Source organism: Pelobates fuscus, chromosome 13 (genome assembly GCF_036172605.1).
Source record: "Pelobates fuscus isolate aPelFus1 chromosome 13, aPelFus1.pri, whole genome shotgun sequence".
In the NCBI taxonomy this organism is placed as follows: domain Eukaryota; kingdom Metazoa; phylum Chordata; class Amphibia; order Anura; family Pelobatidae; genus Pelobates; species Pelobates fuscus.
This window is the reverse complement of record NC_086329.1, coordinates 88,339,775-88,364,520: the sequence shown is the minus strand read 5'-3', so window position 1 is coordinate 88,364,520 and position 24,746 is coordinate 88,339,775. Positions and strand designations below refer to the sequence as shown.

Genomic DNA, 24,746 nt, shown 5'->3' with positions numbered 1-24,746 from the left:
GCTGCAATGGCCAAATTAAGGTGATCTCAACCCGATTTGAGCATGCATTTCACTAGCTGATAACGAAATTTTAAGGCCGAAAGATCCATGAACAAACAATTGAAGATAGCGGCAGTATAAGGATTGGCCAAGCATCACAAAGGAGGATGTCCATGCATTCCAGACTTAAAGCAGTAATTGCCTGCAAAGGGTTCTTGACAAATTATTCAAAATTACATTTGAGCCCCTGAAATAAGGAGACTGTGTATGGAAATGGTTGCAGTTCCATACATATTTTTGTTTATCCCCTTGAATTAAAGCTGAAAATCTGCACTTCAATTCTGTCAGTGTCCAACTATTTCCAGACCTAACTGTGTGTGTGTGTAATATATTCTCCTACACTTCTATGGTGGACTACATGAATGTGTGAAATTAATTTTTAACTTTTCACTTCTCTTAAAGGAACACTAGTCACCTAAACAACTTTAGCTTAATTAAGCTGTTTTTGTGTATAGATCATGCCTCTCAGGTTTGCTGCTCAATTCACTGCCTTTTAGGAGTTAAATCCATTTGTTTCTGTTTATGCAGCCCTTGTCACACCTCCCCTGGTTCTGATTGACACGGCCTGCATAAAAAAAAGTGGTTTTACTTTCAATCAGATGTAATTTACTTCTGTAAATTGAACTTTAATCCCATACAGGAGGCTCTTGCAGGGTCTAGAAAGCTATTAACATAGCAGGGGACAAGAAAATCTAAATTAAACAGAACTTGCAATAAAGGAAGGATACACTTTAGAGGACAATTTACAGGAAGTGTTTAGGAAGGCTGTGCAAGTCACATGCAGGGAGGTGTGACTAGGGTTCATAAACAAAGTGATTTAACTCCAAAATGGCAGAATTGAGCAGTGATACTTCAGGACCATGATCTGTATACCAAAACTGCTTCATTAAGCTAAAGTTGCTTTGGTGACTAGTGTCCCTTTTTTTACATTCCAAAATGGAATGACATTTACTACCCTGTTATTTTTTTTTTTTTTTTCTTGTAATTGATGCAATAGCAATATCTGATTTACTGCTTTCAGTTCCCAAAACACCATGCCCTTCTGAAGGAAAAGACTTGGAGTGCCACATGAACATTTCACCCGATGTCTTGAAATTGATTGTAGGAAGAGAGGGCAACATAAGGAAGATGGTAAGACATATTACATCATGATGCTGTTTTCACATTCATGGGGGAAACGAATGTTTGAATCTGTACAGCTTTATTTGCCATTGTTATAGATGCAGTGCATGTTGCATAAACTCCTACTTGGTAGCTCAGTTTTATTGTAGGGTTTACCTCCCCCTCTTTCAGTGGGAAGGCTAGGATAGAGTGAGGTTTTTCAGCTGTTGCTTTGTGCCTGCAGGCATCATTCTAGAAGTAGCAGATCCTAAGTGTTTTTTTTTTTTTGTTTTTTTTTTTAAATGCATTATCTCCAGCTCTAAAGCTGGAGATAATGCAGGGGAGTATGTTATACTTACCTGAACCTATCCCACATGGCCACTGTCCTGGTCCGCCTGCTGGTCGTCTTGAGCTCCTGGTACGTCCTCTGCCAGGAGCCCATGTCAATGTTGTACTCTTGCTCAAGTGGAAAAGTGAGGTCTGTGGAGGAGCATGGGTTCCTCCATTGATAGAGCCTTTTTCCATACAGCCAGCACTACTAAGAGCAGGGGGAAATGACCAGATAAAGGTAGCTCCACCGTTGGTCGTTTTGTTAGGCATAGGAAAATTACTAAGACCAGCAGTCCCTACTTTGCCTTGGTATATCATTGGACTGTGTTGGAATTACAGTAAAGCGCAAATTGCAAAAAAACTTTGGCCATGATGGAAAGGTGTCAAAACACCCAGTGCATCTCGGTGTGCTGCATAGCTGCACACTGTTTAGAGTGCACATGATCATATGGTCAGGTGCATGTGTCCTTTACCCAGGGTGGAGATGGTAGCCGGAAGAAGGCATGCCAACAGAGGCAATGTTATGTTCTGCGCAATGTGCTTCTGGGTAACATTGGCTCCTGGCATTCACGTGGATGTTACTCTGGCAGCACAAGGGTGACCTACACAATATTAGGCAGGTGGGTTTTAATGTTGTGGCTGATTAGTGTAATAGTTCTGCTTAAGCTACTGGAAAACATCCTGCCTATCCTGCAGGAGAGGTTGGATGCAGTGCAGGTGCCAAGGGTCCCATGTAAGTTGTCAAAATATAAAAAAAAAAAAAAATAAATACGTAGCTATCCTGTTACAGCACCACTGTACTGGGTGCATGATGTGTACCTTTTTATTACTGACGAGTTGCAAGAGAACCAAGTTTAGTTTATACTGCCATGTTTGTGCTTAAACAATTTTTTATTTTTTTTACTCTTCAATATTTAGTCTTTCATAGTACATTAACTGTTAAACTTCATGTGTTTGCTGAGCCAGCTGTGTATACACAAAAAATGCTGAACTCTACAATATACCTTTTTAGATAAAACACACTTAAAATAAAGTATGGTGTGTGCGGTAGACATGGTATATTCTTTGTCTCCCTGCAGCTTCAGAAACAGACAGATGCCCATATTACAGTAAGCCATGAGCCAGACTATAAAGGAGAGTATGAAATGACTATCACAGGCAGCTGTACTCAGGTCCATCAGGCCCAAGAAGCGGTGCACAGAATCATGCAGGAGTGTGCAGCCCTGCGATTGGAGCTCCTACTGCCTGCCAGGTGCTTGTGTCGCATTATAGGTGTGTCTCTCCCACCTCCATAAAAACTAAAAAATGTATAACTCCATAGTCAGGTGTCCTTTCTTTCTCTGACATACACACTGGGGGACTGTCATGCTGGATAGTCTGCTTGCTGTTTTTCTTATTGAGTTGAAACATATCGGCCATTGGGGACTAAATATATTGACGTCTGCTTTTAAAAGTGGTCACTCCCACAGAATAATGCAGAAAAAGAGGAGGAAAAAAGTTGTAAATAATACCCAGTGTTCAAAGCAGTGTTATTTTATTGTAGAAAGTACAAAAATAATGTAAAGGGAGAGGGGACGGGGACTAGAAGGTTTTGATAGGATTATGGCTTGATTTCAACAGGGCAAGGTGGAGATAAAATAAGATCCATCAGTAGGAGCTCTGGGGCCAAAATCTGGTGTGAACCAAAGCTTGAAGATTCTGATCTTATCCAGACCAGGAAAATCACAATCACAGGAACCAAGGAGCAGGTGGAAGCAGCCAAGGTTTGTGCGATGTTTCTTCATAGTCCTAACAAAATGACTGCAATCCCAGCATAAACATCACCGCGATTTTCAATTGATTTCCAATAAACAGCTCCTGATCCAGAAGATTTTAGAAGACGCGGAAAGCATCCAGAAGACCGCAGCCAAATCCTCTGCCTTCCGATGTCACAGGAAGGAAATCATTGCTGTGAAGAAGAAAGATGGACAGAAACATACAGAGGACCAGATAGTTGAGCCAGATGAACAAAGGGCCATTGAAGGAAAACTGGACAATGAGACCAGAAAGGATGGGTCTTATGATGAGAGCCCTTGCAGCTCAGAAGTCACTGACACCACTTACAGTGTTTCCAAGTTTGAAGGTAAGGAAAAAAAAAAAAAATGAAAAATTTGCGGGAGGTGGGGGTTAGCAGGCAGCACTGCCAAAAAGAGCTGATAAAGGCTTGACGTTCCCCTTGCTGGTGATACACTACCACAATAGTAAACTATCCTGGTTATTCACTTCACTGTGCCATAAATATATTTTGCATAGATAATGTTTGTGTTTTTTTTTGGAAGTTTAGCAGGTATGTGTAAATGTACAAAGTACACGTTTTGCACTGGAGATATTACTTGTTTTTCTCTCTCTCTATATATACAGTCCCCAGTCCAGATTTCAACTTTCGTGTAGACGAGTATGTGGATCTCTATGTCTCTGCCACGGAGAATCCCCAGCACTTCTGGATTCAGATTCTGGGTTCTAGATCATCACAGCTGGACAAGCTGACTAGTGAGATGAGTGAGCACTACCAGAATCAGCAGGTAAATGCATCATCAGGGCCACCATGCAGTCCCTTGGGGCTTCCATACAACCAAACTACATTTATTTGCATTTTGTTTTTTACGTTTTTCAATGTGAATTGTCCTGTGAGACCGGAAAGGTTAATGCCACTTGCAAAATGGAAAATTAAATTTACCATAAACATTTTAGTTTTTCATACTACTTCTTGGTAGTTGCATTTCTTCAAGCTGAGTAGGTCCGTCCCCCCCATCCCCTCCCCTTCGAAAAAGGGGGCTGTGTCGCGGATAGCAAGTTAACAGTCCCGCCGGATCTTGCTGCCTCATTCCTGTTTCTCTTAGTGTCCGACCTGCACGCCCTGTGAAAAGTTAAAAGGTTGCCAGTCCCGTGGTCTATGAGCGCACATCGCCTGTGTCTCCGGCTCCACTGCCAGGGATCGTCGGTAGGTGTAGTCAGGCAATGGTGCACGGATGGTCATCAGGGTGCTCCAGGTCCCGGTGGGCGGTTGTTTGGACCGGGCTTAGGTGCTATGGACAAGGGCCGGTCAGCCGAGGCACATCTGCTGCTTGGCAGGGTGAGTTACAGCGATAGTTCAGGGTTTGAAAGTTGGGTCTGTGTGTTACAGTACGCCACGTGAGCGCCGGTAGCGCGGTCAGCCGCCATCTTGTTGGTCGGGTGCTTAGGTCTGTTAGCTGCGCAGCCCTGCAACGAGGCCTGCTCGGTATCGGCTTCTTCCAGTGGGGGCCGGGATATCCCCGGCCGGCCCACGGGGGGGGGGGGGGGGACTGGGGCCTGTGAGGGGCATCACACAGTCGCTGGGTGATTGTCAGGCGTACGAGCAGGGCAACGGCCGCCTGCCCCGCTCCTCTCCCATGTAGGCCGCATTCTCCAAAGTCTTGTACCACCCGTAGGGCCCCCAAAACTCCCGATCTCGGAGTCCGCAGTGTCACCAACAGCTTCTTGTACCCTTGGGTATCTGTTACAGCTTAATTAGTCGTAGTGAGATTATACGTTTTGCTGATAAGGCCAAGCTCAGCAGGAGCCTCTGCAGCATGCGACTGGTCAGCATGGCTGCCAGGCCCCGCCCCCCCTGATTTTCAATTTTTTTATTTTTTTTATTTTTTAAAGTAAATTATGACATGATAGAAATAATGGTATGTAAAGAAAGCCCTTTTTGTCCTGGAAAAACAATATATAACTTGTATGGGAACAGTGAGAGAGAGCGAGATTTTGATATTTTACAGCTAAACACAAACACCACAAAGTGTTAAAACCGCTCTGGTCCTTGGCATACAACATTGCCAAAACAGTCCGGTCCTGAAGGGGTTAAATGACGCTGGACACCATCATGGCGGAGAGTCGTGCTATCCATGAGCTCCGACACAATCTCCATCAAAAAAGGCGAAAACGACTCACACAAGCGACACAAACGGCAGCATTGAATGCCCTATGGTCACCCACGACAAAGGGCGCACAGAGGGACACTCTGCTACCTAATTGGAGCCAGATGGATCCGAAAACGGCATCGCGGCCTAGTGTGCGCCGGGCGGGAGAGGCGGCCGCTCCCCTGACCCGGAGGCGTCCTGGAGCTGCTTACCGTACGAATCAACCCTGTTACCCCCCCCCCCCCCCCGAACCGGCGGGGGTTATCCCGGTCCACCCTGGGATGGCCGTCCCAGATATGCTGAGAAGTGGAACATCGTTCACAAACGGAGGCCCACCTAAAATGGCGGATCCGACACATGCAGACGATCCAATCGACGAACCTGATATCCTCGCACGACTTAACCTCCACTTCGAAACATTCTGGAGGAAGCTGGTGCACAAACTGGGCCAACCTAACCCGACCTGGCCTCCTGCTTCCCCGAAGCGACCGCACTCCAATGACCCATCGCAAAAGGTCAGGCGACTGCGGCAACACCCTGCGTCTAAGACGACCCGAGCAGGGCGCCATCGCAAACAGACCCGCCGCTACCGCAACACAAGGCGGTCCGGCAGAGACCCACCCCAGGTGCCCAAACCATCCGGGCAGAAGCGACACGTATTATTGCACCGCCCGCAGGCACGAAGAAGGCCTACTAGCCTTGCCCCGGCCCATGCACTGAGCCGCAGGCCCCACTCAGACCCACGGAGATGGGAAGGAGCTGAACCCCACATGGAGAAGCAAAGTACAGCCATCCGGCACCAACCACAACTATGGACCCACCTAATCACGCTGAGACCCCTACATGATGACAGCCAGCGGGGATCACGGGACTGCATGGTCTCCCTAAATCTCGCCTCACATCCACGGCTGAGGCCAACCCACGACAAGGGCATAGGCTGATAGTGGCAACACAAATTACTGCAGCTCTGTCATTCTCGCTGCAAGCCCTCTATCACCGGAGGACACCGACTAACCCCTGCCGAACTCACTTGGACGCTTTCCAGTTGTCAGTATCATTTGACTTTCGTTTTTGCCTCTTTTATCGTTAATCTACTAGCCCATATACTACCTGTCTTTCCTAATGCGCATTATGTGTTTCAAGTAGGCTCAACTTTAATGCTGAAAGTGTGCCCCTAGCCCATCATTATTCACAGGGGATTATCCCCCCAACGCATAGCCTGTAGCTTGCTGCCAAGTATATATAACGTGTGGATAGCTTAAATTAACCAAACTTAACTAACCTTTTATCACAATTAATCCTAGCCTGTTTTACTCAGTTAGATTGTAAATTTGAAATGCACATAATGCTTAATTAGCCTGCTATCAAACCGTTTTTTCTGATATACCCATTTGTTATTTGTAGGTGACCATCTGTATGTATAGGTGATTTGTTTAGCGACATTTAAACATGAGAGTTCACATGTTGACAGCTACACTTATAGCACACGTATAGTGTTAACTATTAAAAATTTGTATTATCTCTATAGTAGCATAATCTCACATACAGTACCTTCACTTACGTTATTGCTGCTACTAACCTAGTTCTTGCATGACCTAATCCTGTTTAAATGACACACCCGCATCCAAAACTGAAGCTCCGACATAACAATAATTGAATATGACAACCACACATCTGTCGATGGCCCGGTGAAATATAAATGCAGGATTTTAGTAACTTCACACAGCCCTAGACTTGAACAAAGCCGTCACTATCTGCATTTTAAGAATAGCCACCTCATTACATTATACTACTGATGCATAACTTAAGCTTGATTACCTTTTGGTTAAGGGTTTGTCCCCCCTATTGTCCTGCACCGTGCCTACATAAACACCATAAACTTCTGTGTGTACAACTGTCAAACAAACATTAGACCTGACGTGTCTAATACTAACTGCGAATGTTTTAAAGCCTACGACCTTTGTTATATTATAAAAAAAAATGTGCTGTTTACATGCCATACTGTGCGATGCAATGAATACGCTTGCAGATGCTGTTGTGGCACGGCTAATCTGTTGTTACCTCTAGCACAAATAAAAGAGAGAATTAAAAAGAAAAAAAATTATTCTGGACGTCTTCATGAGGACATCCAAAATCAATTAAATCCCCACAGGAAAGCATTGATTGAGGGCTTTCCTATGGGGGAGGCCTAATGTGCTCATCGCTCATGCGCATTAGGTTCCTCCAGTCAGATGACATTGAAGGAGGTGGAGTGCTGAGGACATCGGCACTTGAATTAGGGGAGGGGGGAGGGAGGAGGAGAGAAAGGGAAGGTGGATCAGAGGTCACTCTTGTGATATTAATACAGATTTGTATTCCCAACACTATAGAATTGTCACGTATTCTTCGTCTCCATGTGGAAAAAACTGAGATAATTACCTTCTTACCGAAGATAGAGGGTAGTGCCGCTCTGCGGTTTTCTGATATCATGCCTGGCTTTTGCGGCATGTAGGTGGACTCCGGCCGCTGCGGACCCACGCAGTTATATAGTCCCAGGCCCATTCACGGTAAAGACAACTTCGACATGCGGGTGATGTCATGCAAAAGATGAAAATGCACGTTTTGGGGTCAAGGGCTAGGTCCAGCCAATCAGAACTGCAAGAGGGTTATTTAACCTCACTTATTCAATAGCTCATTGCCCTGTCGTGGTTTCCCCTAGATGGTTCCTGATTGTGTCCTTTTTTTTTTTATTTTTTTTTTTTTAAACTAACCTGATTTCTGGAACCCTTGACTTTTTTCCTTATCGCTGCTGAAATTTAATCCTTTAATCCACAAGCGATGGTATTATTAGAAACATAAAAACTGTATTTATTTGGCCCTGAAATAGTACAAAAAGATGGTTGTACATATTTGGAGTGCATTTGGTCCTATTCCATAAACACATTAACATGCTTTTTGTATGAACAGAGGTCGATTGCTGAAATCCAACTGGGAGACATTGTGGCTGCGACTTTTTACAATGACAAATTCTGGTACAGGGCTGAAGTCCAGGGATTCCTGGACAATGGAAATGTGGATCTTTATTATGTGGACTATGGAGATAGCTGGACGACCTCTGTAGAGAACCTGTTTCCACTTCGGTAAGTGGGTGACCAAGCAGATGAATATTGGTGGGCTTTGTAAACTTGTGTGGATGAAATACCTGGCTTGTTTTGGACCAAATGAATGTGGGAATATGTGAGATTGTAATCTGGTAGAATCTGTTATCCTAGTTTAGTCAATGGCCAACTTGGTAGATTAAAGTGCAGATATTTGTAACACTTATGGCCCCATTGTAGTAAATGTGATATTAATGTAAGAATTCCACTTTTGTACACAGTTTTCTCGTATTGTTAAACTCTTATACATTTTATTTATTCATTTTCTCCCATAGAAGTGACTTCCTGAGCCTTCCCTTCCAAGCCATTGAATGCAGCCTGACTGGCATCACCCCTGTTGGTTAGTCTTTTTCTCTGTTTGAATATGTTGAAGTGCATAAAGTTGGACGGAGGTTGGCATAGAAAAGGAACCTATTTTTAGCTAGACATGGAATTGTTGGATGTTTAGAAGGGAATTGCAATTTGATCTGAAATGGCTAAATTGGGATAATAGGTTGGCCATGTTGTGTATTTTCTATTTTGCCAACACCATCATGTCTGTTTTTTGCACAGAACCTGGTTTATTAAATAATCCTGTGTGTATTTAAAATGTAACATTTGTTCCTTAAGTTGCTTCTTCAAGATGAATAAAGTTCTTTTTATTTTTACTTGATCGAACAAAGAAGTTTGTTCGATGTCCATGTAACACAACTAACTTATCTCTCGCTGAAACATGATTTTTCTATGCCAGATGGTAAGTGGACCGAGATGTCATTGGATGTATTTGATGAACTGACGCATTGTGCAAAGTGGAAGCCATTATGTGCAAAGATTTGCAGCTTTCCTTCTCCGGGAGTCTCTCGGTGTTTCCATATCCAGTTGTATGACACGTCCACGGAACCGGTGAGCGCAAACATTTTAAGCATAGCCTGCTGCACTGCAGAGTAAAGTGTTCTTAATTAAAATTAGTTTCTTGAAGACCCTTTATAAGGAGCATGATGCTTTGTGGACAGAAGTATGCAAGCTTCCAACTCTTTACGTTAGAGGAGTTCACAAATCCTCAATTATTTTGTAAAACTTGGATAAATCGTACATTGTAAAAACTGTCTCTACCACAGAACTCAATAAAGTATTCTTTTATTACAGATTTCTTTCTAATTTTTAGCTATTTGGTATAAAATTTTAAATTTCTTTTTCAATTTTGGGTTTACTTAAATAATGTAAAGCGGTCACAAATTTCTTTGGTTCCTTAGATACTGGATATAGGACCTGAGCTGATCAAACAAGGATTTGCCATTGAACAAAAGGAGAGTTCTTTGCAAGGAGATGAGGAGGAGGAGGAGAATCTTGTGTCACGGCTCCTGGTGAGTCTGCGTGTCTGTATATAGGACCCTATCTTAAGATTGCTTTCCTTTGCTGTGCTAATCAAAGCAGCATTTGATTGACAACAGAGTCGGACTTTATGTCTCAAGTGGCTGTCAGTAAAACAGACACTAGAAATGTATTTAAACCTGTATTGGGAACAACTGCAGTTTGTGCAAAATTGTGGTTAAAACTAGACTGCAACCAGACCACTTCTCAATACTACAGTGAGGTTAATTTCAAAATGTTCTAACTGAATTTTCCTACTTTCCTACTGCAAGGAGGAAACAGATATCTCTAATATAAAAATGTTTTTTGGGGGGAGGAATTCAGGTTAGGATTAAGAGAGAAGCATTAGGCTAACTTGGGTTAAAAGGTAAGTTTAGAGTTTTGGGTGCACTTTCCCTGGTTGGTATCAGGTGTATTAAAACGACTTTATCAGGGCAATTAGGTTACAGTTTAGCTTATGTTTGGCGATTCCCTTATTTCAACAGACAACTGAACAGCAGCCAAATGGGAGTGAAAGCTTAGTAATAACTGAATTTGCTTTTTGTAATTGGCCACATTTTTAACTAGCAGAATTGTTACAAATGAACAGCTTTTGAGTAGACCCCAACGTGGTTCTCATTCATGTTGAGTTTGTTATCCATTCCAGGATGAGGTCACCAGCCTCTCAATCGATCCCCAGTCTTTTAGTTTTTCAAGTCGGTTGGATGAGCAGCGCCTGTCATCTGGTGAGTATGATCTAATCAAGAGTAATTTATGGGTTTATTTAGAATGCCCTATGTGTTCCTTCTGTCTACATTATTTCCTAAAAAAAAAAAAGATCTATTTAAGAAAACAAACTTGTGGAGCCCTCTAGCCTTCTGAATATCCATTTGCAAACCTACAAAGCACATTTCAGTTGATGGCAAAATGAATGCTTATATATATAGTGAACAGGGGGATCTGCTGAGGTTTGAAGGGGGCAGAGGTGGGAAGTGTGTTTGTGTGCAACTGCAGGAGACCGCTCTGCATGAATAAAGAGTGTGTCTCCATTGCTGCAGAAATGTATGAAAGTCCTTACTGAAATGTAGTGAGTGGCTAGGAATTTGTCTTCAAAAGGGTGGTTTAAACAAAGTGAGTGCTAAATCATGCAGACCCATCTTGTAATGTAACTCTTAACTACTGGCCCAATAGATGACTCCATTGAAATGATGCGTTCAGACAGGAACCCTGCTGTGAAATCCAGTAACTTGACTTATAGTGCACCGTCCACTCCTGCGGCTTATTCAAAAGAGGAGGAGGAGGAGGAGATTGATGATCGATTGGAGGAGACTTTTTCCAATATAAAGATAAGCTGCAATGAAGATGCCCCTTTGGTGTGTGGTTTAGATATCATGCAGTCCTCTGATCAGAATGCCAGCTTCCCCGCTGATCATGAAAATAGTTTCAATTCACAGCCTACTCCCATGAATTCTTCTGTCCCAGAGGCCGGCCCCGAGCCGCCCACGCCTTCTGTCCCAGAGGCCGGCCCCGAGCCGCCCACGCCTTCTGTCCCAGAGGCCGGCCCCGAGCCGCCCACGCCTTCTGTCCCAGAGGCCGGCCCCGAGCCGCCCACGCCTTCTGTCCCAGAGGCCGGCCCCGAGCCGCCCACGCCTTCTGTCCCAGAGGCCGGCCCCGAGCCGCCCACGCCTTCTGTCCCAGAGGCCGGCCCCGAGCCGCCCACGCCTTCTGTCCCCGAGGCCGGCCCCGAGCCGCCCACGCCTTCTGTCCCCGAGGCCGGCCCCGAGCCCCCCACGCCTTCTGTCCCCGAGGCCGGCCCCGAGCCCCCCACGCCTTCTGTCCCCGAGGCCGGCCCCGAGCCCCCCACGCCTTCTGTCCCCGAGGCCGGCCCCGAGCCCCCCACGCCTTCTGTCCCCGAGGCCGGCCCCGAGCCGCCCACGCCTTCTGTCCCCGAGGCCGGCCCCGAGCCGCCCACGCCTTCTGTCCCCGAGGCCGGCCCCGAGCCGCCCACGCCTTCTGTCCCCGAGGCCGGACCCCCATCACAGTCTGTTTTTGACAGCAGCACCTCCAATAAGCATAGCTCCTCATTAGAGTCTTCTGACAGCTCCATTGGCTCCTCTATGGAGTGCACAGTTTCCTCTGAGGGGCAGACCTCATCCTCCTCTTTAGACGACAACAGTAGCCCTTGCTCACCCCGTGGCTACTTCTATTATGTTTCTGAGGAGATGTCAACCAGCTCCATCTATAACAGTTCCTCTTGTGATATTATTACTATAAGTTCTGACAGTGAGGAGGAACCGGAGGACAAGGCTGGCATGAGGAGGGCTGCAAAGGTTGATGGTATGCAAGAATTTTGTACACTGTAATTTTGTGGCTGACTGGCACCTGGTGACCCTTTTCTGACCCCTTGGTGAAGGTGGGCCAAACAGAGCCAATGAATAGGTTTAGGAAACTGAAATTTTATCTGCTACCTGCATAACACAAAATCTAGAGTTAGAAGTATATTTTTATTGTGTAAAAAGTTGCATAAACTGAACTTGATCTTCAAAAATTTTGAGTAGTTAATGCCGAGGTTCGGCAACACATATGTTTCTAGTAAAATGTCATTTAAAATACTTAAAGGAACACTATAGGGTCAGAAACACAAACCTGTATACCTGACCCTTTAGTGCAAAACCTAGGTGGCTTGCCCCCCTCCCCTCCTCAGCCCTTAAAAGTTAATCAAACTCTCCTTATTTCCAGCGCCGCACCTGACGCTGGCCCCGCCCCCTTGTGACATCATCAGAATTGCCCATTTTTAGCCAATCCAATGATTTCCCATGGGGATAGCATTGGATTGGCTAAAATCGGCAAGGGGGCGGGGCAGGGCCAAACAGTTTTGGCCAATCAGCACCTCCTCATAGAGGTGCATCTCTATGATGAAAATTTAGCGTCCCCGTGGAGACGCTGTACGACACTGCTGCGTACTGTGCAGCACTGAGCTAGGAAGCCCCTCCAGGGGCCATCTAAGGAGTGGCCACTTGGAGGTGTCCCTAGGGGCAATGTAAACCCTGCCTTTTCTCTGAAAAGACCGTGTTTGCATGAAAATGCCTGCATGTAATTATATTCACCAGAACTACTTTAAGCTGTAGTTGTTCTGGTGACTATAGTGTCCCTTTTAATAATTTGTACAGCTTTGTGTGTGTGTGTACGGTTTTCCTCCGAAAATAAGCCGTAGTCTCTAGTTCACTAATCTATGTTCGGGGGAATTTCCCCGAACGTACACATGCTTGCTACTGTTTTTCCCCGAAATAAAACATCCCCCGAAAATAAGCCCTAGTGCAGGCTTCCCCAAACTCCGGCCCTCCAGATGTTGCTGAACTACATTCCAATGACTGTATGAATGAAATGGCTAGGCTGAGAATCATGGGAGTTGTAGTTCAGCAACATCTGTAGCGGGAATTTGTTTTGTATGAAGATTATTTATATTTTTTTACTAAGAGGTCCCTGATGAAGTTCTAACCGAACGAAACGCTTGGACCAGTGCCTTATTTTACCAAATACATTTTCTAATCATACTACTTGTTCCTGCTCTTCTGTGGTTTCCGGATCTGTGGACCAATAACATCTAGCAGTCCCAGTGTTGCATATTCCCCCTCTGCCACCAAGGGGTGATGTTCTGAATGTGCAAAACTCCTGACATCTTGTGAGTGTACCTGTTAGCGTGTCTTTATACATGCTCATAACAATCTTCACTATGTACTGTTAATTTATTTTCTATAGGTATAGACAGCGATTTCCCCTCTACCCTTTGTATACATCTGTAGAGCTGGAGTTTGGGGAAGCCTGCCCTAGTGTGTTTTTCAGGGCAAAACTAAATCTAAAACCCGGTCTTATTTTCGGGGAAAGACTGTATATTTACACACACACCGTATAGCCATGGTTGCTAACACTTCTTACCCAAAAGAGTAGCTTTAATGGCAGCAGGAAGTTGATCCATATAGAACAGGTTTTTTTTTGTGGCCCTTGCTGCTTTTTGAGTATTGTTGTTCATACGTACTGTTCTACATAGGAGTAAATATTCAGAAGATTAGCTGGTCTGTTCTAATTTTTAGCTGTAGACTGTTAGAACGTCACCGTACAGTGTGCAGGCCCGGAGGTGACTGCTCTTGTTAGTTGTAGAGTAACCTTTCAGCTTGGTGCAACGTGCAAACAGTTTAGGAGCCCAAAGAGTTAAGTTTTTTTTCTGTGTTGGTTTCTAGGTCTCTGATTTTAGAAGTTTGTTTAGAGAGGTCTCCAAGTTTTTTTTTTTGTTTTTTTTTTGTTTTAAGGGCTACCCAAATGATTGGAGTGGGGACATGTATAGTAGTATGATTCTTATTGAGGGTTATTAATTTATGGTCAGGAAGTGATTTGTTAATCTTGGTGGTCTGACTATGTGATTCCACTGATGCAACATGACATTGCATGAGCCTGTCGCCATGTGTCGTGTTGGACAATCGACGCGGTGCTCTACTGTAAGATTACAATCTCTTCCCAAGCCCAGTATACTACCCTGATCATTTTTACAAGGGTTTTGTGCTGTAGTGGTAATTGTGCAATGAGTACCCTGGCACTGTCCCAGGGCAAGAGGTCAAAACGTTTGACAACTTACTTGGTTTTTTTTTTCCGCTTTTTTTACATTTGTTTGTGGTGATGAGCTGACATGCACAAATATTGTGATTTATAAAAAAATAAAAAATAAACATCCAGCATGACCTGTATGCAGAATTTATAAAACCACGCCTCGAGGTAGAAAATGTTTACATCTTTATTCTTAATGTACGAAATCATAGTTCCTAGCTGATATTATGATCGACGTGTACTATTTATGAGCGTGATATTAATTCCTACAAACAAACCGTTGGGGTTCTGTACAGAGGATTTCACCATGACCTCATAATAATAATAGAATCTCTTCCTGGTGGCAAAAGCCAAAGCGTTCTCCAATGAAAGCTGTACTCTGCTTATAGAACTGCTCGGGCTGGAGGGTCTCCTCTCACGGGTCCAGTGCTGGGTGTCTGTGAGCGGTATGTAGGGCAGGTGACTTCTCATTGGAAAAGCAGCTTGTACTGGAGATTGAATGCAAAAACCATCTGGTGATGACATGTTAAATACAGCTGGGGCAGGGAATGTCATGCAGGGTGCATTTGGGGCAAGTATTGTGTGGGTCCAGATAGGAAGTCTGTAGGGCTGTTTGCAGGGACTGAGTTCGGTAAGTCATAGATTTGGGATGTCTGTCATGGGAGAGGGATGGCAACTCTGAAAGCTGCTTGTTCAGTCTGTTAGGACAGGTGCGGACTGATAGCACTGTACGCGCAATGTGCTGGTTAGCGGCAGGTAGACAGCTGGTGCAGAGTGGACCCAGTACCTGAAAGTAAGTCTTTGGTTCGGAGGAACTCCTGCGGTGGTTTGTATTGCATGATGTCTATTTTGAGGAGAATGTCAGTGGAAGCTGCTCGCGTTCTGCCACCTGGAAGTTTCTTGGTGCCTATTGTTTACAAGCATTCTGAAATGCTGTACTGGACACAGTTTAAATATGAGCCACTTACATACTGGCCAGTAGTATCCATTACAAGGTCCTAGTCCAGTTGCCTTCTTATATTGCATACTATATTTGTTTGAGTCAGATGTTTTATGTTTGCTCTTTGAATGTGCTTTTACCCCTCTAAAAAGATCAGCAAAACAAAAAAAAATTGAAGTGTCCTTGCAAATGCCCACCTAATATTATGGCTTTATAGAAAGGTAATGTTATTACTGTGCGACCTAATTAAGATTTCATTGTTGCAACGGTGTTTAACACAAGTGATGTGTGGTGCTTTTTTATATCATTACTTTATTTTTTTTAATTTTTTTTTTTTTTTTAAAGAAATTCTTATATTCAGGTTATTTAAGGTAATCCATGTATTTTAAATGCACATTTAATGATAAAGGTTTGTTGGTTGACCTCAAGGTACCACTTGGTAGAATAAATCCTGAAGCTGGTTTAGTTTGGCTCACTGATTACTTGTACTGTCTCTACACACTCCCACGCTCCATCCTGACCATCTAATCACTCTGCTTTCCTGCTCTGCTAATCTCCTGTATGCTTAATTCCCTCCGTCCAAGTGTTTAACCTTCTGGTTTCTCCACAGAAGTGCTTATAAGCTCAGGGAGTGAGGATGATGTGATTTTATTGGAAGACCATGCATAAATCTCCAAGCCGCCTGCCTACATCATATATTGCCATGTTGCACGTTGACGTTTCCAATGTTTACAAGTTGTATATATTGTGTCTGTTTAATAAACGTTAATTTAATCTCTGACATAGGAGCGAGTGGCTACTTATTGGTCTTTATTGATTTAAAACATAACCTTGCTTGGAGTTCTTTCGATTGGGTACGCCATGAATATGTGGTTCTTGCAAGATAGCACACATCCCTTCCCGGGCTTTACAACTACAAATCCCAGGTAGCTAAATGCTCGTAGAAACTGACCTGTCCAAGAAATACAAAAGTTTATTTAAAAAAATAATAAAAATAATAGTGAAGGATTTTCCAAGGGCAGATATTCTCTCATTTTTCCTGACCCTTGTACACCAGCAAAAGGTCTTTGTGTTTCTAGTGCGGTTGAGATATCTGTCAGTTAAAATGTTTCCCCCTTTAAAGCAGTGACAGAATGTCTGTGCCACTACAGGTCTTCACACTTAATTCTCAATATAAACTTGGGTATGGTGCCACGGCTTTCCCTGAATCTGCAATATATGGAAATCTGCTGGCCATGCATCCATTTTAGTAATGGATGTGCATTGAGAACTGTTATGGGAATTCTCATGGGCCAGAGAATGAGTACATAAAGGGTTATCCGGTTAATTTACCAAAGTCCGATTGGAGCAAAAACATGTGGCTGTATACAAGGAAATTCAAACATTATTCATGCAATTTAGCATTGTCCTGATTTTTGTCATTTAGGCCCTGAATGCTGCTGGATGCCTGAAATCTGGGCCCACATGTTTCAAATACTCGCCGATGTATTTTTTTATTTTTTTTTTCAATACCATTCGTCTGCTGGAAGCACTAGCAGCCAGTGGGGCAAATAGCTGAAAATCATAAACCCTCAGCAGCATCAGGGTTAATCATGTGGTGGCTGATCAGCGCTTGCTAGCCAGCCGCTAGTAAAAAAATAAATTTAAAAGCCCAATTAGGTAAATAAGACCCCCTTATTACTAGAAAAGAGTCAGGGGGACATGTCATGAATCCTTGGTTCTGTAGAGAACCAATAGTTAAAATAAGTAGGAGCCGCATTGTAATGGAGGCAAATAATATCCTTGGTTCTCAAAGGATCCATCTGGGCTCATAACCACTTCATTCCAGTGTAATAAGATAGGAATTTCACATGAAAACTTCAAAGAATTAGTCAAAGCATGCAGAGATTGTACCAAAAAAGGAATTATTTCATGCCTGCAAACCTTGTCTGGATAATCTTAAAATAATATAAATCAAATTTGTTTTAAAAACATCCAGTTTCTTTATCCTGTTATAAAGGATAATATATTGGTGTTGAGGTGTATTAACAAAATGGTTGTTTGAGTATGTGTCTTATAATACATTTGTATGTTTTCACTATGAGAAACGTGATTGGATACGGCCCAGCACCAGCAAGATACTTTGGGCTGGGCCAAAACTGGGTGTTCAGCTTAACTGCAGAAACCCCTATTGCAGCTTTAGGATTGGTGGGTGGAAGAATAATATAAGTTTAGGCAGTTAGGAGAAGTTTGAGAACCTAATTGATGTATATTTGTAACTGCATTGTTGTATATTCTGCATTTTGCAGCAAAGATATTCCCTGTAAGTAAACCACTCACTGTCCTGAGTATATGTGTGTAATTCGTGACCACAAATGAACCGTCACGTCCAAGAGAAATCACAATGTGACCCCCACTCTTACATGTTCTTCTGCAACCACCCATGATTCTGTATGTTAGAGTCTTGAAGGAAATTATGGGAGTTGTGAAAATCTTTTTGTAGCTTATTCTGAGGCCGCGGTAGAGAATGTTGATTTACCTCTGTCCTTTTGCTGTTTGTGGACACTCACAAGTACCGAATTCACATTCATCTTAAGCTCTGCGAATTCTAAGATGGCAGTCAGACTGAAAATATAGAAATACAAGTTAAACATGGAAGGATACAATTAGCTTAAAAGCAAGTGGTGGAATAAAGATCATAGCAGTGAAATGGGACTCGTCTAATCAAGGCCAAGCTTAGCTGACTCATGTTCCAATAGATACTACAGGTATTACAGCTGGGCCATTGCCCACTGAGCCATTGTGTCGCATGTAAACAAAGCTTCACTTAACAAGAAAGTTCGACAAAAAATTTACTTTAACTACACGTTTCAGAGAAGCTGCCATTATAAGAAACTCTATCATCCAGTGTTACAGGGTGAAGCTTGCATTTACTCTGACAGTCCATCTAAGTCTAACCGGGTTCTTCACAGCTTTCTCGAAGAAGCTGATGTTGCGTTTCATAAAACTATGGAGCATTGTCGAAAGTTTGACTAAAAAAGAAAACCAAAATGGTACCAACACAAGAAATCCCAGCAACTTGTACAAATACATTCAACCAAAACAACACAACTTGCCACGATATTGTTTTTTTTCCAGTGTGACAACTTACGTGGGGGTCTGCCAGGCATCTTTCTAGTTGATTAAATTATCGAGAGTTGAAAACCTCTACATGGAGCTTCTCTTCCTGTGCTAAACTGTTGTGCAAGGCCAGCTCATTGGCTGAGAGCGGTGACTGATCACGCTCATCCGATAAGGCTTTGCTCAATGCAGAGATATTTCATATCTCCTAGAGGAGTTAACAGGTACCTGGCAAACCCCAGTTAAGTTGTCGGCTGTTGGCAATCAGTTGACTACTTACATTGGGAGTGTGCCAGAATAATCCTGGTACCATAACCACTGCATAATTCCTTTAAACTGAACTTTTGGAATTTACCAAGGAATTGCCAAATTAAGGCCGACAATTGCCCTTCTTCCCTAAAATGAAAACGGTCATGTATTTCAAGTTTTTGTCTAGAAGAGCCAAACCATGCCAAGCTGAGATAGGCTTTAAAAATGTTTGGTTTTTTTTTCTCTTTACCTTGCTATTCAAATTTTAAAAGGGAGGCGTCTTTTTTTTTTTTTTTTCTTGTAAACTTTATAATTTAAAAATAATAGCAAATCACATAATCCATTACAGACCAGGCAAAACTAGGGAATCGTAGCAAATAAGGAAGTAATAGTAACCCTGCAGGTTATGTATCAAACCGTATTCTGATCTGAAAAGCAGCACAAAGATTTGAAAGTGGCAGGGCCGGATTAAGAGCACAGTGGGCCTGGTGCTGACAATTATGATGGGCCTAATTACATAATCTTATCAACCAAAAACACTAAAACAGTCATACATCCCAAGCGTCATGTATCTGATGGAGATGGTGCTGGAGGGAAACAAATACATACTCTATGCTAATTTCTCTCTAATTTATGCTTTCATCTTTCAAGTAAATCCCTAACCCCTAACAGCAGTGTCCAGTGAAGCAGGAAGTCAATGGGCGGGGTAAAAGGGTGTTCCACTGGCGCGAATCACGTGACAAGACCTGCCAAATGTGGTGAACATGCCCAAAAAGGGGGCATGTTTGTCCAAAGAATTGGAAGGTCAGTCTGGCATGAATTCATGTCAGGCTGCCTGCCAATCCTGCAGGCTGTCCAACTAAGGGCATACTATGCAGGCAGCACCTTGAGCTTGACATAAATGTGTCTAATGATGCGCTCACTCCATGCTTTCTAAGAACTGTCCCCTAGCACTCGCTGGTCCACTTGTCTCCTTACCTTCTTACTAGCAGGCATAAGCTCCTGGTATACAGTCTGAGACAGAGAGAAGGTGTATGTAGTGAGTGTAGAAGAAAGGGGACATGCCACAGTGTTAGAGAGACCAACGTCTGCATTACCTAAACTAATTTTAATGTCAGCCAGTCCACACAAGTTTTGTTCCTATACATCCCTCTTAAGCTTCCAAACTTAAAGGGACACTATAGTCACCAGAACAACTACAGCTTATTGTATTTGTTCGGGTAAGTAGAATCATTCCAATCAGGATTTTTGCAGTAAACACTGTCTTTTCAGAGAAAATAACTCCACTGGCCGCTCCTTAGATGGCTGCTAGAGGTGCTTTCCTGGGGCAGTACTGCCCTAGTGTGCAGCACTGCCATTCAGTGTCTCCACCCTCTGCATGCAGACACTGAACTTTCCTCATAGAGATGCATTGATTCAATTTATCTTGATAAATTGGAGGAGATGCTGATTGGCCTGGGCTATGTTGGACTTGTGCTGGCTCTGCCCCTGATTTGCCTAGTTGACAGTCTCAGCCAATCCTATGGGGAAGTATTGTAATTTGCTCAGACCACCACTTCTGAGCCAGCAGCTGCATACTTGAATACAAGTAATATTTTACTATATTTAGGGAGGCAAGAAGGGGCCAGGGTGGTGGTTTTAACATAATAGGGTCAGAAATACATGATTGTGTTCCTGACCCTATAGTGCTCCTTTAAGCAAGAGTATGTGAAGAGTAGTTAAGGTTGCCACCTTTCTTGGAAAAAAATACCAGCCTTAATCATTTGTATAATTAATTAGTTATGCGTGACATCACATGATGTAAATCACAAGGAGTGACATCAGAGAAAATCCAGTAAAATCACCAACAAACTACTCCGTTTGATTCTGTTGTATATATGGATTGCTCCCAGTGTCTCCCTGTCTCCCAGTGTCTCATTCTCGCAAGTCACCCAGTGTATCAGTGTCTCTATGTATCACAGTGTCAGTGTCCCCATGTTGCCCAGTCCCCTAGTCTCCCAGTGTCCCAATGTCTGTGTGTCCCCATGTCACTAGAATACTGGGGACACTGAGAGACCCGGGGACACTGGGACACAGATATTTAGGGAAACTGGGAGAAACGGGGACACTCAGACACTAGGGACACAGACACTGGGAGACATGGGGACACTGGCTGGGAGACAGACACTTGGGGACACTGGGAGACATGGGGACAGTTAGGGACATAGACATGGGGACACTGGGACATATAGGGACACTGGGAGACATGGGGACACCAGGCACACTGAGACACTAGGAACACAGACACTGGGAGACATGGGGACACTGAAACATTTGGGGACACTAAGACACTAGGGACACTGGCTGGGAGACAGACACTTGGGGAGACATGGGGACACTGGGACATATAGGGACACTAGGCACACTGAGAGACATGGGACACAGACACTTGGAGACTTGGGGACACTGAGACAATAGGGACACTGGCTGGGGGACATGGGAACATAGTGTCTCCGTGTCCCAATGTCTCCCAATGTCACTATGTCTCACAGCATCCCCATGTGTCTCAGCATCCCCATGTGTCCCAGTGTCCCCATGTTTTCCAGTGTCCTCAAGTGTCTCAGTGTCCCCAGGTCTCCCAGTGTCTGTGTCCCCATGTGTCCTAGTGTCTCAGTGTCCCCTGGTGTCTCAGTGTCCCCATGTTTTCCAGTGTCCCCAAGTGCCTCAGTGTTCCCAGGCCTCCCAGTGTCCCCATGTGTCCCCTAGTGTCTGTGTCCCCTAGTGTCTCAGTGTCCCCATATGTCCCCTAATGTCTGTGTCCCCATGTGTCTCAGTGTCCCCATATGTCCCTGCTGCCTTTCCCCCCATTCCTCACTTACCTGAGCTGTAGAGCTGCTGTCTTGACTGTCTGGACCACGGATCAGTGAGTAGTAGAGAGAGGCAGGGATATGCTGTAACGTCCTATGCCTGCCTCTCTCCACACACAGTGACCCCTACTGGCCGGTGCTGTTATTGCAGAGTAATCTCCATTTATTCTGAGAAAATTACCTGTATTTGTATTGCCGGTATTACTGCAATACCAGCATGGCCAGGCAGCCTCAAATACCGGCTGTGCCAGTAAAAAAATTTTTTTTTCAAATGGGCCTATTCCATGGGCCTGGGCCTGGAGCTGCAGCTCCATCAGCCCCTATGTTAATCCGGCCCTGGAAAGTGGCAGTCATCAATGGAATGTGACTGCTGGTTTCTATGGTGATTCCTCTTCGTCTTATACTCTCTGACTGCCAGGTACAAAGGGCAGAGCTTATAATAATGATGGACCGGGACCTGAGATGGAGTTGCCCAGTTGCAGGACATAGATGTGTGGATTTGTGCATTTCAATTTTTTTTATTTTTCTCACACCAAGAACATATTTGTTAAATGTAGGGATAATTAAACATACGGATATAAATTCTGGCAAGCAATACATCCTGCTGTAATTCTCTATAATTTGGAGTTCCGTGAATAGCCCTGTGTAAGGTTTTATTCTCTTGGCTAGGAATTGTGGAGGATTTATAAGAGGATTATATCCTTAGAAAGTTCTTAATTATTTCTGGTGCATTTAAAAAGCCTCCTAAATGTTACATGAAGCTGCAGAATATTCCTTTCCTTCTTGTTGGTTTTGCATGTTGTATCAAATAATTACTGTCTATATATTCCGGTTATAAAATTCTGTTGAATATTTTTGTACTACACCCCCCCCCCTTGTTTAAAATGGAATGGTATGCTATATTTAAAAAAAATAATAATCAGAAGTTACCCGTAGGCAACTTCATCAAGACGTAAAATGAATCTGTAGCCCTCATTCGGCTAAGTCATATATAGCCCACTTCTTCAAAGGCTTTCCAAGAGATTGCAGAAAAATTGGTTGATGTTATCAGGTGTGGTGATTTTGCTGTATATCGTTCTATAGAACATTTTGAAGTCTGACTCCCACCGGTCACCCAGTTTTTGCCTTGCTCTGTGTTAGCTCATCCAAAACATTCTAGTTACCAGAATTATCTCTCAAACTAGCCTACAACACATATACCGCAGCTTGAATATACGATGCCAAAAGCTGCAAGACCACTAACCACCGTGTCTCCTACACGCTCTTGAGAATTTGTTACATGGACACTAGGGAGAATCTCATGGCCTTTCTTAACATTACTCAACCTCATGTCCAGCAAACAAGAGATGCCTGGAATAACGTATTACCTTCCCCTCCCTCTATCCATCCGTCACACCCAACTTCTCCCTCCTAAACCTCTCAAACTGTTTTTAGTTCTCTTTGACCTATTTTTTACAATGGTCTGTCCTCTATTGATTTCCTCTTATTTTCAATTCCCCACTGTTTGAGGTATGCCTGAAGGTTCCTTCTTTTACAAAAGATCTGAAGTAATCAACTTTGTTTGAGGAGCCATCAATAGCTTCTTTATCTTTGTCAAACAATTGTAAGATGACATGTTCAGACCCTATGCCAGATTTATATTGTGTAAATATGCAATAGAAAGAGTTTGAAGAAAACAAATTACTAAATAATAGTACAGTCTTTAAGTGTATCTGTCAAGTTAAAATCACACACTGGCACTTTAAATTCACCTATGCATTACACTTGTAAATGTATCAATATGGTATTGTGTGTATACCATGGGCATTGTGGTGCATGTGAAATCTCTTTGTCCACACTCACCTTTCTTGACTATGTTCCAGCATCTTTTCTGGAGAGTTAATTAATAATTGTTGGATGGTCATTATTCCGTGCACAAGAATTTCGTGGCTATCTTGCTTGTGGCGGAACTCCAGAAGGGCAGAAGGACCTGAGATAGGGGCGTTGGAGAATACTAACAACTTATCAACCTGGGGGGAGTAAGGACAAGAAAGTGAAAATCCAACAATTAGTAAATCCGTTCATAAAACCTTAAATACAAAGTCAGAAAGGTATTTACAAAAAACAGGTTTAAACAAAACTCTGAGAGTTCTTAACAAAGAACAATATTTAGCCAATATTCATATACTTGTGTTCCTACTGATTGCTATATATATATATATATATAACTCTGTGCCTCAGTATTTCTCTTTATTAAGGGGTGAAAAGAAATCTAGAAAAGGGCTGCTGATTACCGAATAAATCTGTTTTAACTCTGATCGCCCTTGCTCAGTCCTCAGTTGACTCAGCTCAGGAATGCCATGGGCAGCAGTGGTGCCGGGAGATCAGATGCCAGGGAGAAGGGGGTAACATTCTAAAAAGAAGCAAAGAAAGAAAGACAATTGATAAAGATAGATATGACCGAACCATGAACACCGAACAATTTCAATGATCTATTTTATCGAGTTTTGTTTATATTTATCTAAGAAAACCATTTGATAACAAAGGAAGGTTCATATAGTCATTAAAGATGAATTGTGGACTTGACGGAAAAACTAAGTATATGTGCATTGGGACTATAAATCCTCTGAGCATCAAAACATGAATTGTGCCCGGCTTACTCTGCTGGGATTTAGAGAGTTGGAGAATTTTTCAAATTGGCAGTTTTGGGCTAAAAATTGTAATGTGTAATCATTGCCTCATTCAAATGTATTTATTTTGTTTTGTCAATCTGGGGCATGTAAGGTAGTTTCTATGCAGTGGGAAAATGTGGTCAGTCATCTGATTAAAACAGCCTTCGTTGCATCTAGGAACCGACACAACGTATACGAAACCCAGCCAGTCACAAGATGGTTGGCGTTGGTCAGGACGAAGTTAAAAACATTTTAAAAAAAATCCTCACTATGTAAGCAGTCATTGTCCTTGCAACTAGCAAGTTTCTTACCTATTGGTGCAATGTATCAGAGGGAGATTGTCCAGCGGAATCTTAGGAAGACAATAAGTAGACTGCGTAGCAGATGCCAATGGCATTTTAAACATGGAACAGGCTGGAGATTCCCTCCCTGTCCAGAGGTCTCGCTTTGGTCTTTGGATGGAGCCTGCACATAGCAGTGTGATAGTCACATCCCACTTGTGC

At 43.3% G+C, this 24,746-nt stretch overlaps 3 protein-coding genes across 3 annotated transcripts in view; 1 reads left to right on the top strand and 2 right to left on the bottom strand.

Annotated features, from left to right (window-relative positions):
• The window catches only part of TDRKH (tudor and KH domain containing), a 22,280-nt gene extending 6,101 nt beyond the window's left edge, over nt 1-16,179 (top strand). The window contains exons 3-13 of the mRNA XM_063439874.1: nt 1,061-1,170; nt 2,550-2,742; nt 3,091-3,233; nt 3,325-3,592; nt 3,871-4,031; nt 8,340-8,512; nt 8,806-8,870; nt 9,261-9,412; nt 9,763-9,873; nt 10,527-10,605; nt 16,009-16,179. Coding sequence (XP_063295944.1) covers nt 1,061-1,170; nt 2,550-2,742; nt 3,091-3,233; nt 3,325-3,592; nt 3,871-4,031; nt 8,340-8,512; nt 8,806-8,870; nt 9,261-9,412; nt 9,763-9,873; nt 10,527-10,605; nt 16,009-16,067 — 1,514 coding nt within the window. The 3' untranslated portion in view covers nt 16,068-16,179. The remainder of the gene's footprint in view (nt 1-1,060; nt 1,171-2,549; nt 2,743-3,090; nt 3,234-3,324; nt 3,593-3,870; nt 4,032-8,339; nt 8,513-8,805; nt 8,871-9,260; nt 9,413-9,762; nt 9,874-10,526; nt 10,606-16,008) is intronic.
• The window catches only part of SLC39A1 (solute carrier family 39 member 1), a 55,199-nt gene that overhangs the window by 18,445 nt on the left and 12,008 nt on the right, over nt 1-24,746 (bottom strand). The gene's annotated exons all lie outside the window — the stretch shown is intronic.
• Nucleotides 16,138-24,746, bottom strand: OAZ3 (ornithine decarboxylase antizyme 3). Its single transcript, XM_063439879.1, has 5 exons — nt 24,555-24,746; nt 23,866-23,984; nt 23,435-23,601; nt 17,917-18,002; nt 16,138-16,350 (listed from the first exon to the last, which is right to left on the bottom strand). The coding sequence occupies exons 3-5, from the start codon at nt 23,494-23,496 to the stop codon at nt 16,217-16,219; spliced, it is 282 nt and encodes a 93-aa protein (XP_063295949.1). The 5' UTR covers nt 23,497-23,601; nt 23,866-23,984; nt 24,555-24,746; the 3' UTR covers nt 16,138-16,216.